Source organism: Aspergillus fischeri, genomic scaffold (genome assembly GCF_000149645.3).
Source record: "Aspergillus fischeri NRRL 181 1099437636252 genomic scaffold, whole genome shotgun sequence".
Classification (NCBI taxonomy): Eukaryota; Fungi; Ascomycota; class Eurotiomycetes; order Eurotiales; family Aspergillaceae; genus Aspergillus; species Aspergillus fischeri.
The window spans coordinates 2,125,742-2,138,334 of record NW_001509768.1 but is presented as its reverse complement, the minus strand read 5'-3'; the positions used below and the strand labels follow the sequence as shown (position 1 = coordinate 2,138,334).

General features: G+C 49.6%; 6 protein-coding genes across 6 annotated transcripts, besides 2 other annotated features; 1 reads left to right on the top strand and 5 right to left on the bottom strand.

Annotated features, from left to right (window-relative positions):
- Window positions 1-997: 997 nt before the first annotated feature.
- On the top strand, window positions 998-2,398 carry NFIA_069200 (TauD/TfdA dioxygenase family protein; the record flags this gene model as incomplete). The annotated part of the gene is made up of 6 exons (XM_001263645.1): window positions 998-1,197; window positions 1,256-1,461; window positions 1,511-1,965; window positions 2,017-2,053; window positions 2,100-2,233; window positions 2,279-2,398. 6 exons carry the CDS (start codon window positions 998-1,000, stop codon window positions 2,396-2,398), a joined length of 1,152 nt encoding a protein of 383 aa, XP_001263646.1.
- A 297-nt stretch (window positions 2,399-2,695) lies between these two features.
- Window positions 2,696-3,076, bottom strand: NFIA_069190 (uncharacterized protein; the record flags this gene model as incomplete). Its single annotated transcript, XM_001263644.1, is given in 2 exon segments — window positions 2,696-3,006; window positions 3,025-3,076. The coding sequence occupies 2 exon segments, from the start codon at window positions 3,074-3,076 to the stop codon at window positions 2,696-2,698; spliced, it is 363 nt and encodes a 120-aa protein (XP_001263645.1).
- Window positions 3,077-3,365: 289 nt separating this feature from the next.
- Window positions 3,366-5,185, bottom strand: NFIA_069180 (HECT-type E3 ubiquitin transferase; the record flags this gene model as incomplete). Its single annotated transcript, XM_001263643.1, has 3 exons — window positions 3,366-3,647; window positions 3,701-3,970; window positions 4,451-5,185. 3 exons carry the CDS (start codon window positions 5,183-5,185, stop codon window positions 3,366-3,368), a joined length of 1,287 nt encoding a protein of 428 aa, XP_001263644.1.
- A 325-nt stretch (window positions 5,186-5,510) lies between these two features.
- Window positions 5,511-6,902, bottom strand: NFIA_069170 (questin oxidase family protein; the record flags this gene model as incomplete). Its single annotated transcript, XM_001263642.1, has 4 exons — window positions 5,511-6,262; window positions 6,317-6,444; window positions 6,503-6,648; window positions 6,699-6,902. The coding sequence occupies 4 exons, from the start codon at window positions 6,900-6,902 to the stop codon at window positions 5,511-5,513; spliced, it is 1,230 nt and encodes a 409-aa protein (XP_001263643.1).
- Window positions 6,903-8,079: 1,177 nt separating this feature from the next.
- NFIA_069160 (uncharacterized protein) lies at window positions 8,080-8,908 on the bottom strand (the record flags this gene model as incomplete). Its single annotated transcript, XM_001263641.1, has 4 exons — window positions 8,080-8,245; window positions 8,308-8,339; window positions 8,422-8,544; window positions 8,606-8,908. The coding sequence occupies 4 exons, from the start codon at window positions 8,906-8,908 to the stop codon at window positions 8,080-8,082; spliced, it is 624 nt and encodes a 207-aa protein (XP_001263642.1).
- A 112-nt stretch (window positions 8,909-9,020) lies between these two features.
- Window positions 9,021-9,075: a microsatellite.
- Window positions 9,070-9,096: a microsatellite.
- Window positions 9,097-9,980: 884 nt separating this feature from the next.
- Window positions 9,981-12,554, bottom strand: NFIA_069150 (GABA permease GabA; the record flags this gene model as incomplete). The annotated part of the gene is made up of 19 exons (XM_001263640.1): window positions 9,981-10,159; window positions 10,214-10,292; window positions 10,345-10,492; window positions 10,543-10,671; window positions 10,725-10,802; window positions 10,850-11,051; window positions 11,100-11,124; window positions 11,180-11,212; window positions 11,262-11,290; window positions 11,338-11,372; window positions 11,423-11,501; window positions 11,550-11,664; window positions 11,714-11,785; window positions 11,833-11,897; window positions 12,013-12,041; window positions 12,094-12,166; window positions 12,223-12,292; window positions 12,354-12,387; window positions 12,457-12,554. The coding sequence occupies 19 exons, from the start codon at window positions 12,552-12,554 to the stop codon at window positions 9,981-9,983; spliced, it is 1,572 nt and encodes a 523-aa protein (XP_001263641.1).
- Window positions 12,555-12,593: the final 39 nt, after the last annotated feature.

Genomic DNA, 12,593 nt, shown 5'->3' with positions numbered 1-12,593 from the left:
CAAGCCCCGGCCAAAAGCCCAACAGAACCTGTCAAGGGCTGCAGTCGCACTTGGTAGTATGGTCTAGTTCACATCACGCAAAGCATATAAGATTGACGTTATAGAAGACGAGTCATGTCATCCAAGACGTGCGGGGACATCAAGAAGTGTCGAATGTGGATCTTTCTTGTGGAGACTCCCACGGCATTGACTTGATTCATGCAGTGCTTGCACCCAATAAGGCTGATGGCGAATGAGTTAGAGTTGTCCTGCAATAGTGATAGACGATGGTGCTATCATACGCCAATCGCCATTGTTGTGGTAACCATTGTCTAGACTCCATCTGAAATCACCAGAGAGGAGTCTCTGCCTTTGGCGAGTTTTGCGTTTTTGGGTCTCATTCGAAACGTTCTGATGAGATTCACCAGGACGAGCAAGGCATATTGCCAGCCGACCACATTGGAAGCAGCAATCCGAGATATGAGCTGATCAAAATCTCCAGCTCTGAAATAAAGAGGAGAAAATCTCGCCCTGTTTCCTTCTGGTGAAGTTGACGTTGTATACGCGTTGCGCGACTCACCACCGCAATCACGTCATACTTGGCCACAAACAGCAACAACAGTCCGACAGGACTTCTCTTATCAACATTGCGACTTGATTTTGAAGGTCTGTCAGAATGATTGACTCCACGCAGTCACAGTACTCGTGAAGTGATAAGCTGGTTCTATTCGGCGGGGCAGATAACCAATCCGGATGCAAACAGCACTCGCCATGCCCATCCTGTCCTCGAGCGCTCCAAACTGCCTGACCTCTGAAGATGCCGACCTCTATCTACCCCGCGTGGAGGAAGTCCATGGTCGAATTGCATGATAGATACGACATATCAGAGCATTCCCCGCAGTGATTGCGCGAGCACAGATCGGGTATTCGGCAGGAGAGTACGGGTATATCTGGAGAGGTATCTCAGCTTGTATGACTTGTTCTACGCAGACTGCAATCGAGTCAAGAATACCTCAAAATGGCCCCTTCACTTGTTGAGAACGTTGCTCTTCGCACTGCCCCGGTCACCAAGCTCAAGACTGACGCAGGATTCAACAAGGAGAATGTGATAGGCTATGGCGAGGTCTACAGCCATGAAAACGAGGTGAAAGGCACAGAGAAACAGCCTCCTGCCTCGTTCCCTCACTATCTTCCCGTGTGGGACAACGAAACGGAGAGGTAGGCGGACATTATTCTTCAACTTCTAAACTCAAGTCATATCCACTGATACCATTAGATATCCACCACTGACACCGTTTGAACACTATGACCACGGCAAAGACGCTGATCCATCCTTTCCTGACCTTCTGCCTCAGGGTAAAGTCCAGGTGGACAATCTCACACCAACCATTGGCAGTGAAGTCCGCGGCGTCCAGCTGAGCCAGCTGACGAAAGAAGGAAAGGACCAGCTGGCCCTCTACGTAGCTCAAAGAAAAGTCGTCGGTACGTGACAGATGCCAGCCTCATTGATCACTGCTGATGGTATCCTCAGCCTTCCGTGACCAGGACTTTGCCCATCTTCCCATTGAGAAAGCCCTGGAGTTTGGTGGCTACTTCGGCCGACACCATATCCATCAAACCTCCGGAGCCCCCAAAGGCTATCCGGAGATCCACCTTGTGCATCGCGGCGCGGACGACCGGAGTGGTGCCGAGTTTCTGGCCACACGGACAAACACCGTGACCTGGCATTCGGACGTGACCTTCGAGAAGCAGCCTCCGGGGACGACCTTCTTGTATCTTCTGGATGGCCCGACCAGCGGAGGTGATACTCTCTTCGCAGACATGGCGCAGGCATACAGACGGTTGTCACCTGAGTTCCGTAAGCGGCTGCACGGTCTGAAGGCGGTGCACTCTGGTATCGAGCAGATCAACAATAGTTTGAACCGAGGGGGGATAGCTCGACGCGAGGGGATCACGTCTGAGCATCCGATTGTCAGAACTCATCCTGTAAGTTGACCAACTTCAGCAGGCTGGTGATATGTGATTGATGTCGTTTAGGTTACTGGAGAGAAAGCCCTGTTTGTCAATCCACAATGTGAGTATTCTCTTGAGCAAAGACAGAGTATCTTCTAACTGTGCAGTTACCCGTTACATTGTGGGATACAAGAAGGAAGAGTCGGACTGGCTTCTCAAGTTCTTGTATGATCATATCGCGCTCTCGCAGGATCTACAGACCCGTGTCCGATGGCTTCCTGGAACAGTAGTCGTTTGGGATGTGAGTATACTTATCCTGCATTCCGGAAAGTACTAACGATAATAGAACCGTGTCGTCGCACACTCGGCTCTCTTTGACTGGGAAGATGGACAGAGGCGTCATCTGGCAAGGATCACTCCTCAGGCAGAGCCACCGTTTGAGACGCCATTTGAGGGTAGTCAATAGACGAACTCCAACGAATTGCTGATTTGTATCGAGTGCTATTGAGAGATAACAATGATCATATACATCCATTCATCACTGACCTACTTGTAGTATCTCATGGAATGAGGAGACCACGTAGTTCCGGTCATAATCATGCAGTCCACATATCCATGCACCTCGTATATCCCACGCCGTTCAGCAGTCCATCCCCTTCAATATAACCGTTTCCCGCTTGGTCATCTGATTTCCCGGCGAGGTACCTGCCAGAAATCATGTCAATCTCTCTCGAGCAAAAGCCGGGCACGAACAACAACTTACTCAATTCTTCCCAGCAGGACCCTTACCCTTACCCTTCGCACCAAAGCCAAAGAAACTCTTCTTAGAGCCACCCTCCTTCGCAGAACCAAAGATCCCCATTTTCGAACCACCCGCCTCAGCAGAACCAGAGCCAGAGATACCACCATTCTTAAACCCATTCTCACGATTCCGGCCCGTCGCACCAGTGGAAAAGTCCTTTTCCTCAGGCGTCAGGATAGATATATCCTCGACATGCTGCCAAGCGAGACCCTCCTCGTCGTCACTTTCCATGAATGCGGCGCCTTGGATGCAGTTTCTCTGGCCGGTGCTGTCTAGACAAACACAGGCACATTGGCTTCCCCAGGGTCTTGGGGTGTTGTTATTGTTATTGCTAGGGGGCATGATGAGGTTGGTTGGTTTTGAGGGAGCTTTGGATGTTAGTATTTCATTAGTAGATTTGTAGGGAGGTAAGGCTTACTTACAGGTAAGTAGATAGCAAAGCTTTGATTTGACTTGGAGTAGAGTAGATGGAAGTGTAGTGATGGTTAAGAGTTGAGAGGTGTGATCTCGCGAGATTTTATACGCGAGGTAGAAGCAGACCAGTGAATATCAATGATACACCAGTAAACAGGGAAACGTATCCCATTCACTCTCACTTTCACTGAGGCCAGCTATATACAATATATTCACATCACCTCTCAAACTGATGCAAAGCCCCAACCTTCCACTCCCGAAACGCCCTCGCAGAAGCCGGCAGCATCTTATTCCTGGCCTTCAGATCCCGCTTAACAGCCTCGTACACATACTCAGGAAGCCTTACCTCCTCCAGCGAAAGCGACGAACCCCGAGCAGGGTTCAAAATGCTATCTACGTCCCCGACCTCCTGGAAGAGGACCTTCATCGCTCGCTGCGAGGAGATTGTATGTTCTGCGCTGGAGCTGGAGTACCGAAAGTCGGGGTTGAAGACCCATAGCTTCATGCCGTTAGCTTACTTCGGATACAAATGTGTGAGGGAGAGGGACGTACTAAGAGTCCATTTGGCCTGCCACAGTGGATAACGAAGCGACGGGCGCTTTCCCGCTCGATGAGCTCGAGGAGTTGAGCCGCGACGATGGTCTCGATGGGGTGGGTTTCCCATGTTGATGAATCTTGGGAGATATTGGCGGATAGGCTTGTCTTGAATAGTCTCCAGCCCTGCGCTACGGCGTCTTCGATACCGATCATGGCGTTGCAATTTGCGCAGTTCAAGGATATTTCTTCCTTTTGGGCGGACTCTTCAGGTGAAGGTTGTTGTACCTATGGTAAAAGTCGGAATCAGCGAGCTGATACGTAGTAATGGGCAGAGATGACAATTGTATTCAGAATTCAAACGCTATCTAACCTACAGATAGTTAAGGCATACTCTACAGCTTGTATGTACCTTGCCTAATCGCGTCGATCCCATACCTCTGGGAAGTCCCATAGACCGAAATCAACGAAGAAACGAGCCAGGCAGCCTTAACCTCAGAGTATCAGACAGGCCCCCGTGAGCCGCAACGACAAAATGGCCTAAGCAGATGAAGCGCGAAATCCATCTCATAAGGAGGATAACTGCACCCCAAGGGCGAGGCCATCTTGCCATCACGACTGCACGTCAGTCCGTCCCACTCAGAGGAGCTTAAATCAATATAGGGCAATTGTATCGAAGACCCGTCCATGGAAACGAAAAGGCCTCCTTCTTTTTGCCCACAAGTAAAGAGAAAGAATAGCGGAAACCAAAGCACAGACAAGCCTTACCTTCTTTAATCCCCTGCAATCCGCCTCCGAGACCAGAAACGTCGCCACATCCACGAGGACCGTCCCGGCCGTCGCCACCACCTGGTTCGCCGCTCCGTATCCCTTCGTCTGAGCATTGGGGTCTTCCCCATGACGGTGGCCCTCAGGAGGGTCCGGTTTATGACAATGCCAGAAATCCATCATCTCGGCCCAGTTCCCGCTCGGCAGGTCCTTCCACGTCCAGCCCGCTGGACTGGTATTCTCAGACCCGTCGGCGCATCGAGGCGCATCCAGAATGACATTCTCACACCCGCGACAACGCAGTCTCGTCGACGGAGACATATCCGCCGCGGTCCAGGGGACGAAGTCATCGATGAGCGGATCCTTGGACGGAAGTGAATCATCCGGCTCATCAATCTGCATTCGGAAAGAGAATTCGCGTCGCCTGGTCCCTGAATCATTATCTGCGGTGGTCGCAGCGCCCTGTCTATTGGTGGCTAGAACGCGCCGCGAGGCTTCATTAACCCGCGCGGGCAGCTTGATGGTATCTGCCACATGGTCGAAGGGGGCCGGTAAAGATACCGAGACAGATTGACGGGATTCTGAGAGGGTTATCAGTGGCTGGATGTTCTGGCTACCTAGATTGGCCGGTAATGAGATGTAGAGTGTGATGTGACGGATGTTTGGGAGGAGTTCGGCGTGGAGATACAAGGACGTGTCGACATCTGTCTCGGGCTTCTCTGGGGAAGTAGGCATGACAGATTTTAATCTTCACATATCAGGAGTGCGAACTGTCAGGGTAAGTATCGAGACTGAGATAGAGCAAATGCGCAAGAAAGGGTATCATTATTCCTGAAGGCGACAGTGGTTGTGTTGATGGATTTGGTTGCAAACATTTCAAACAAAGCTGTGTTTATATCACGTGATTTTTTTGCTTCACACTCATAAGCTCACGTGATGAGACATTGATTCCATAACCGACTAGATTAAGCATTTTAGATCGTCGTAGACAGAAAATTACCCGGCTTGAAAGTTCATAGTAATACAAACGCTGAAGAAAACCAAGCACTGACACAGCCCCTTACACAAACCCTCCCCAACCGTCGAACTCCTCTGCAAATTTCACAGCTGCCTTTAGATAAAGCTCATCCGAGTCTCCCCATGTTGCTGCAGCCTCCCGCATAGCACGCAGAGCCTTGACATAATGTGCGTCCGTAGAATGCTTGCTCTTGACCGCTTGCTTGGCGGTCCATTTCCAGTCTCTTCCTTGCGGGTCGTAATTTCGAATTCGGTCAAGATCGATCTCCGGTCTGAGCTGGGCGATGTACACAGCCAGCGTCATCAGCCACCACTGCCTGACGAGTGGAACTTGAAACCGCGCAGGAATCAACGGCAGGAGGATCCGGACAGCATGGCTGGTGGTAAGGATATGCACGAGGAAGAAATCGTATTTCTCGGTGGGATCTGCTTGTGTAGCAGTAAGCACAGCGGCGGCGAGTTGCTGGCTCTCGCGGAACTGAGGCACTGGATCCTCAATCTTCCAAGCGTTCCAATGGTCCAGTAGGGCCGCCTCGTGGTGTCGGAAGAGAGTCTCCAAGTTATGGTCCCCTGGTGTTGCAAACAGCCCTTTAAAGCGCTTGTCAGCACGGACCTTGGCTAGGATCTCAAAGAGCGAAGAAGAATGGTACGACGATTCCGCCTTGGAATAGGATGAATCATCAATGTACTTGTGTATGTCGTCGTAGCAAGTCGCCGCAAGACCCAACGCCTCCATAGCGACCTCCCGACTGGACATCTCAAAGGCATAACCCAGATGAATCAATGGATGCCCAACTAAACGCCCAACGTCAGCATATCATTCCTCAAGCAAATATCTCAACCACTCACGATCAGCAACAAGCGAACTAAACAGTGGTTCCTTGCCGGAGAACAGATAGTCCGCTACGACCTTCTTCCAGTCATACCCATGCCGCACAAGCTCGTCCTCGAAGAAATCCACAAACGCCCGCTGGTACCTATGCCACATCAGCCACATTTCGCAACTCATCTTACGCAATAACCAGAGATACATACTCCCGCCGTCCAAGATAATCCCGCCAGTCATACGTGCTGATCTCCCCCGGAGAATCAACCCACGGCTCCAGCGTCTTCGACTCAGCCTCATACACTCGGTTCAGATCATCCGCGTCTGCACCTTGCAGAAACGCTGAACTCAGAATCTACTTAACATCAGCAATGTAGTCTCCAGGACTGGGGCGCGAAAACCAACATGAGGGGCATGGTTGTGGAATTTCCGCTCGTTGTACAGGATGGCGTGATTCGCGTGGTTCAGTTTGAGCAGGTGCTTCAAGGCCCTGGCGGGCTTTTCGTGGGCTGTGTCGACCTCATGGACCTTCACTGGTGGGATGTCGAATACTGTCTGGCGTTTCCAGGATGGGAGGAAACTGAAGGAGGGTAAAGAGAATGAAAGCATTGTATATTGTCGGTGGGTAGCTAGTATAGATGTGGGGCTTTATGTTGAGGTTGCAGTTCCAGTACACGGGTTGACTCAGTGAGTTGATGGCGAGTTGGAATTCCGCACCCTGTTTTGTTAAACAGGAAATCAAATCCGATTGAAAGTTTGTGAAACTTATTGATATGGATGAGCTGTCAGCAGTCGGATAGATAGTGCTGGCAGTACGGAGTAGTTTTGGTGGTGATCTTCATTCTTCAAAGCTGTGGGGATTTAGCTGTTGATCGTTGGGGAAGGATTGGTGGCCTGAGGTTGGAATGACGTAATGCCTCCTTTCAACAAACTATACTTGTAAGCAGGCCTGACTGCCTGAGGTTGACTGCTTAGAGGGTTCCTAGCCAGCAAGGAGTCAGCAACTAGGCTGTAAGTTATTACTATATTATAAGGTTTTAAAAGGGTATAGGTTCACAAGTAATATGAATATATTATAATATTAGAATAAACTACTTAGTTCTTACTAAGCTATCTAATTACCCCTATTTCTACTATATATATATAGAGTTTAGGGAAACTAAACTTATTCTTGACCTCGAAAACATGCCGGCGTTGGTGGCCAGGATAGCCAGGACCATCCCCTATAGAAAATTAGCATCCTACACACGGAGAGAAGACCAGCGACTCACGAAGCAGGCAAAAACCATCCCAGCACGGGCACCCGGCCCCCAATACTTCGCCAGGATAGCATCATAGAGATCCCACACATTCCAATATGAAGTACCCAGAAAGCCCTATGCCGCGCCGGTGGTACCAGCACTGAGGAATATGATCAGGATCTTGCTGATAAAGATACTGAGAGTCTGTGATCAAGTCGCCTGGTACGGCTTCTACGCATACCACGCGATATTCCTGCATTCATTACCATATGTGGACATGCGGGGGTCTAAGAGTCTGAGAATTGTGATTGTATATCCGGAGCCTCCGAATTGTGGCGGCGAATTAATCGTGTTGCAGGTGGTTGGGAATCAGTCCATATACAGAATGAGGAACAGTTGTACTTGTACGAGAAAGCAGATTGTCCGACTGTCTTACATATTCCCAGCTTACTGAGCCTTAGAACAGAGGCTCTGAAAGTGCAATATTACGTGCATTCTTAGTAAAGACTTCTTGCTAAGAGATCATCTCCTAATTTCAAGAATCCCTAAATGATCGTCCACATCCTCTGCATTAGCCCGCCTGGCATCGAGGTAGCCATGGGCACGGTCGCACGCATCACATTCGCGACCCCAGACTGCTCGATAGCAAGACTTGGGAATGCCGTGGAGGTATCGGCACGTGGCCCCTTGGCATTCGTAACCCTCGATGTACTTTTGCATGATTAGCACCATCTCTAAGACTAGGTCCCCATAGCAGACTCTGGGGAGCTTACCTCACAGACCCACAGCCGATCACAATTCGCACCTAGGTGGAACGGGTGAGGTCCGAAGACTTCTGTAGAAGGATTACCTTGACTGTGGGGTTCATATTGAATGATATAACATACACGGATAATGTACTGCACCTGCAAGGTCGAACCTCCGGACACGGATACAAGAAACACCTTGATATAGTCCATGATTGCGGATGCAAGGCGCGCCAGGCAATCCTGGAGTTGAGTCTTGCTGAACTGTGTGACATAACAAGTTAGCATAACCAGCTGCGAGAGAGAATATAAGTAAGACACTTACAGCAAATTCAAGTTGCGCGGATCCGGAGCCACTGGCTCCATCCCCAACCGTGAGTTGCACGTAGACAGTCAGGGTAAGCTCTGGCGCGCCACAACGCATTAGTGTACTGGCCACCTCCAAGAACTGCTGGCAAGCTTTTGCTTCCCAGTCCTCATCCGCGAGCGAGTACTTGAGTGAATTAGCCAGGCGACTAAGCAGCCTTCTGATGACTGAACATACCTTGAATTGAATCGACACTCTACCCCACTGAGGAGGCATACGTGAAAAGGGGAGGGCGTGAGATGTTTCCGAGGGCTCCATCATCGCGTGTTGAGCCTCAGACCTCTGGGTTTCGTCGAGAGGAACAGGCGTGGGAAACGACATGATTGTTGGTCTGAAGTAGCTGAAGATAGGACAGATACGGCTGGACAAGAAAGAGGCAGAGGCAGAGGCAGAGGCAGAGGCAGAGGCAGAGGCAGAGGCAGAGGCAGTGGAGGAGGCAGTGGAGGAGGAAGAGGAGGTAGAAGAGGTGGAAGAGGAGGAAGAAAAGTAGGCGAGGCAGTGAGGTGACGAGGTTGGGTAACAGAAAGTCCCAATTGAAGCAAGCTGAAAATCTTCACTGACTACCTACCCACCTCCGTAGTAGTTCTTTGGCTCTTCCGTTTATCTTCCTTTCTAGAGGTTGGAAGAATAGATTCACATATACTTAGAAGTTACTTGATCAAAAGACTTTACTATTCACCAAGATAGAATAGTAGAGGAACAAAAAGTTGGGGTAAATAATAAACATATCAGGGCTAGGAGTAACAGAAAGTGCTTTCAGTCACCAAAATAGAAGGAGTCTTTCCCCCTCCTTCTCCCACTCTCTCTGCCATCATCTCTCTCAGCTTCTCGTCTCACCCTCGAGGTTTCTGCTCATTCCAACCACGACCACTCGACCAGTCAAATGATCAACCATGGATGCGTCAGTCTCACGCCCTCATCTTATAGGACCTAGCTAACGTTCCCCGTGGAAAGCTCAAGACGGACAGACATCGTTCTCGAAATCACCAAAACTGCCCTTACAGTTGGATCCTCAAATTGAGCGTTTGCTTCAAAAAGGCCTACTGCTTAGTATGTGGATCATCAACACCCCCGAGCCGATACTAAGATGAACTAAGTTACTAAGTAAGATGAACTAGTTCTTATAAAGTAGTAATTCACAGCATAGAAAGGCCGTAGTTTCTGGCGCAAAAGCCATACATAACCATGTCCTTTCTATTATCACCCAGACTTACTCCATACACTTATGTACAGCTACTACTGAACTTGCTCAATATTGCTCAAATATATTGAAATAGCATAAGGTAGTACATTCTCACTCTGTGTGTACTATACAACAAACGCCTTCCTGAGGCTACTTTTCCTGAGGTACTGCATGCGCAACATTACTGTCGACAGGGTAATGGCCAGCAGGGAGTTGTCCTGTCAAGATGTCCATATCGGTCCGTGGTCCAGTGAAGTTCTTCCGCCCGTCAATGATCCACTGAATAGCCGAGATAATGATGATAATGCCAAAGGCAGCGACGCAGTAATCTAGACACAACGGTGTCAGTAGTGGCCAATTCTGCATTGCGCATCGAAACTTACTCATGCTGCTGCCCGATACGGGGAGCTCTGGCGGGAACAGGAAGAGCACAGTGGTGACTGAAATGTAGACAAGGGAGATCTAAAGCAACATATGAGTTCTCGCCTCAAGAGAGACCGTAAGAAGAACTTACCGCATTGGCGATCCAGCCAACAAGATTGGGAAGCACAAATGGGCGCTCGGGGAGCATGTTACGTCCGCGCAAGCAGTTGACTGCAATCGGCATACCATATGCAACATCCAGCAGTACCACAGAAGCGGAGACAATGGCGTTGAAAGCACTGAGTAGCTGTTAGCCATGGTACTATGATACCGTCAAGACACAACCAACCTGGTAGAGCCAAGGAAGATGCATCCAAAGATAACAACCAGTGCCAGATTCAGATACAAAGAGTTCAGAGGAACCTTCAGCTTGAGGTGCACTTTGCTGAAGAAGCGAGAAGCCGGAAGGCCTCCATCTCTGGCAGGCTTGTCAGCACAAAGCAACAGTCCTATAATCTGGTAGATAATCACCTTGCAAAAGCGAAGATCATACGGCTGCTGGTAGTCATGATGGAAATGGTTGCAAAAAGCATGCAGACCAGGGGGAACCTAGAGATTATTAGAAATGAACCAGGAGGCTTTTTGAAATGACCTACATGAGCAGGCAGATGGCTCCGGCATTGCTGTTGGTTGCGTTCTTGAGGATCTGTAGGAGAGGCCCGGCCGCCGAACTGATCACATCGTCGATGTTGCCAGCAACAAAGAGCAAAACAATCAGGAAGATGGTACCGGTCACAGTTCCGATACAGACACAGCCGATCATGATCTTGGGGCCGACAACCGAAGCACGGGGAATTTCTTTGCACGTAAGCTCGTGTCCTCACATTCGTATAGAGAACGAGTTACCTTCAATCATATGGGCGACACCGTCCTTTGACATGTTAGTATAGGGACGGGTACAAACGTCTGCAGGCGTGGAAACTTACAAATCCAGTAACACCGAGTCCACCTTGAAGCAACTGCATCGTTGTCAGCATCATGCATGTATTGACGTGACGAATAACGTACTCCAAGCAACCAGGCAACACCATCAGGCCCTGTGTTTGTCAGCTTCGGTACATCAAATGCCGGGGTGAGCACATACAGCCTGTCTCATTGATGAAATCCGTAAACACGAATCTGACTTTGTCAGCAGGGCCCTGAATTCGTAATACCACAGGAGTCCTCACTTTGCCGAGTTGTAGTTGGGCGACGCGCATGCCAGCACCGTAATGCAGATGACAGTAAACCCAGTGAGGGACCAGATGACTTGATACCATCAATATACTTCACGGAAACATTGGGAAAGAGACTTACAGGCACTCTTAGTAATATAAGGAAGAACAGAGTTCATCAAGGCATTGATGGTGAACGCAGCGATATTATAAGCAATGTAGATGAGGAACTGATGCCAACGCTGCGCCTCATATTCCTGTAAAGGGTCAATCAAGCATAACAGGCGTGGACGTCAACAAACTTACCGGATTCATCAAGGATATGACACCCAGAATCAACTGGCTGCCCAAGAGTCCACCAGTAGCGACGAGAGCGACCTGTTCCGTCAGCAGCGCACCCAAAGCTCCGAGACGGGTCACCATACCCAGCCAGACACATTCACCCAGCCAGTAATCCAAGAGAGAATCGGCATCCATCTCTCCCAGGAGACTTCCAGCCGTTAGCCCTGTCCGTAACTGCAATAGTACAGAAAAACTCACTAACTACAACACGAAGGAATATTAGCATCACCCTCTTCCATGTCCATGGAAATAAAAAAGCTCACCTGCAACCCAATGATACTGTCCACCAGCCCTATATGCCGTCAACAATTCAAATCCCAGCAACCAAAGACAAAAATACTAACGTAGGATACGCAGACAAAAACTCAGCCAGCGAAGCCGCAATGCAGAGATTACAGATCCCCGCCGTGATCAAACCTGAACCCCAAGTCAGCACCGAGCCCGACGACGCACCCAAGGGACGAAAAACCTACCCCAAACAACGCTCACGCTTCCTCCGGAGGGAAGACTCAGCGATAAACTTGCTGAAAGAGCCGTCCACGACTAGAAGGATATGGTCATTAGAGTGCGATATCGCAAATCCGGTGGAGTTGAACAGGCATACGTTCAGAATCGCAAACGCCAGTCCTAACATCGAACTAAATCCAGCATTCGTCAGTAGTCACTCAAAAGACGAGCCTCATTATCATCAGAAAAGAAAAGCATACAGCATGGAAAAATTGCGATCCAACTCGGCCTTGTGGCCCATGGCCGCAAGTTGGGCGTCATCATCGACCTGGCCTTTGTGCTTCTCTATCGAAGACATATCGCAGATATTACAGTAAATCAAGTATTGAATGCGACA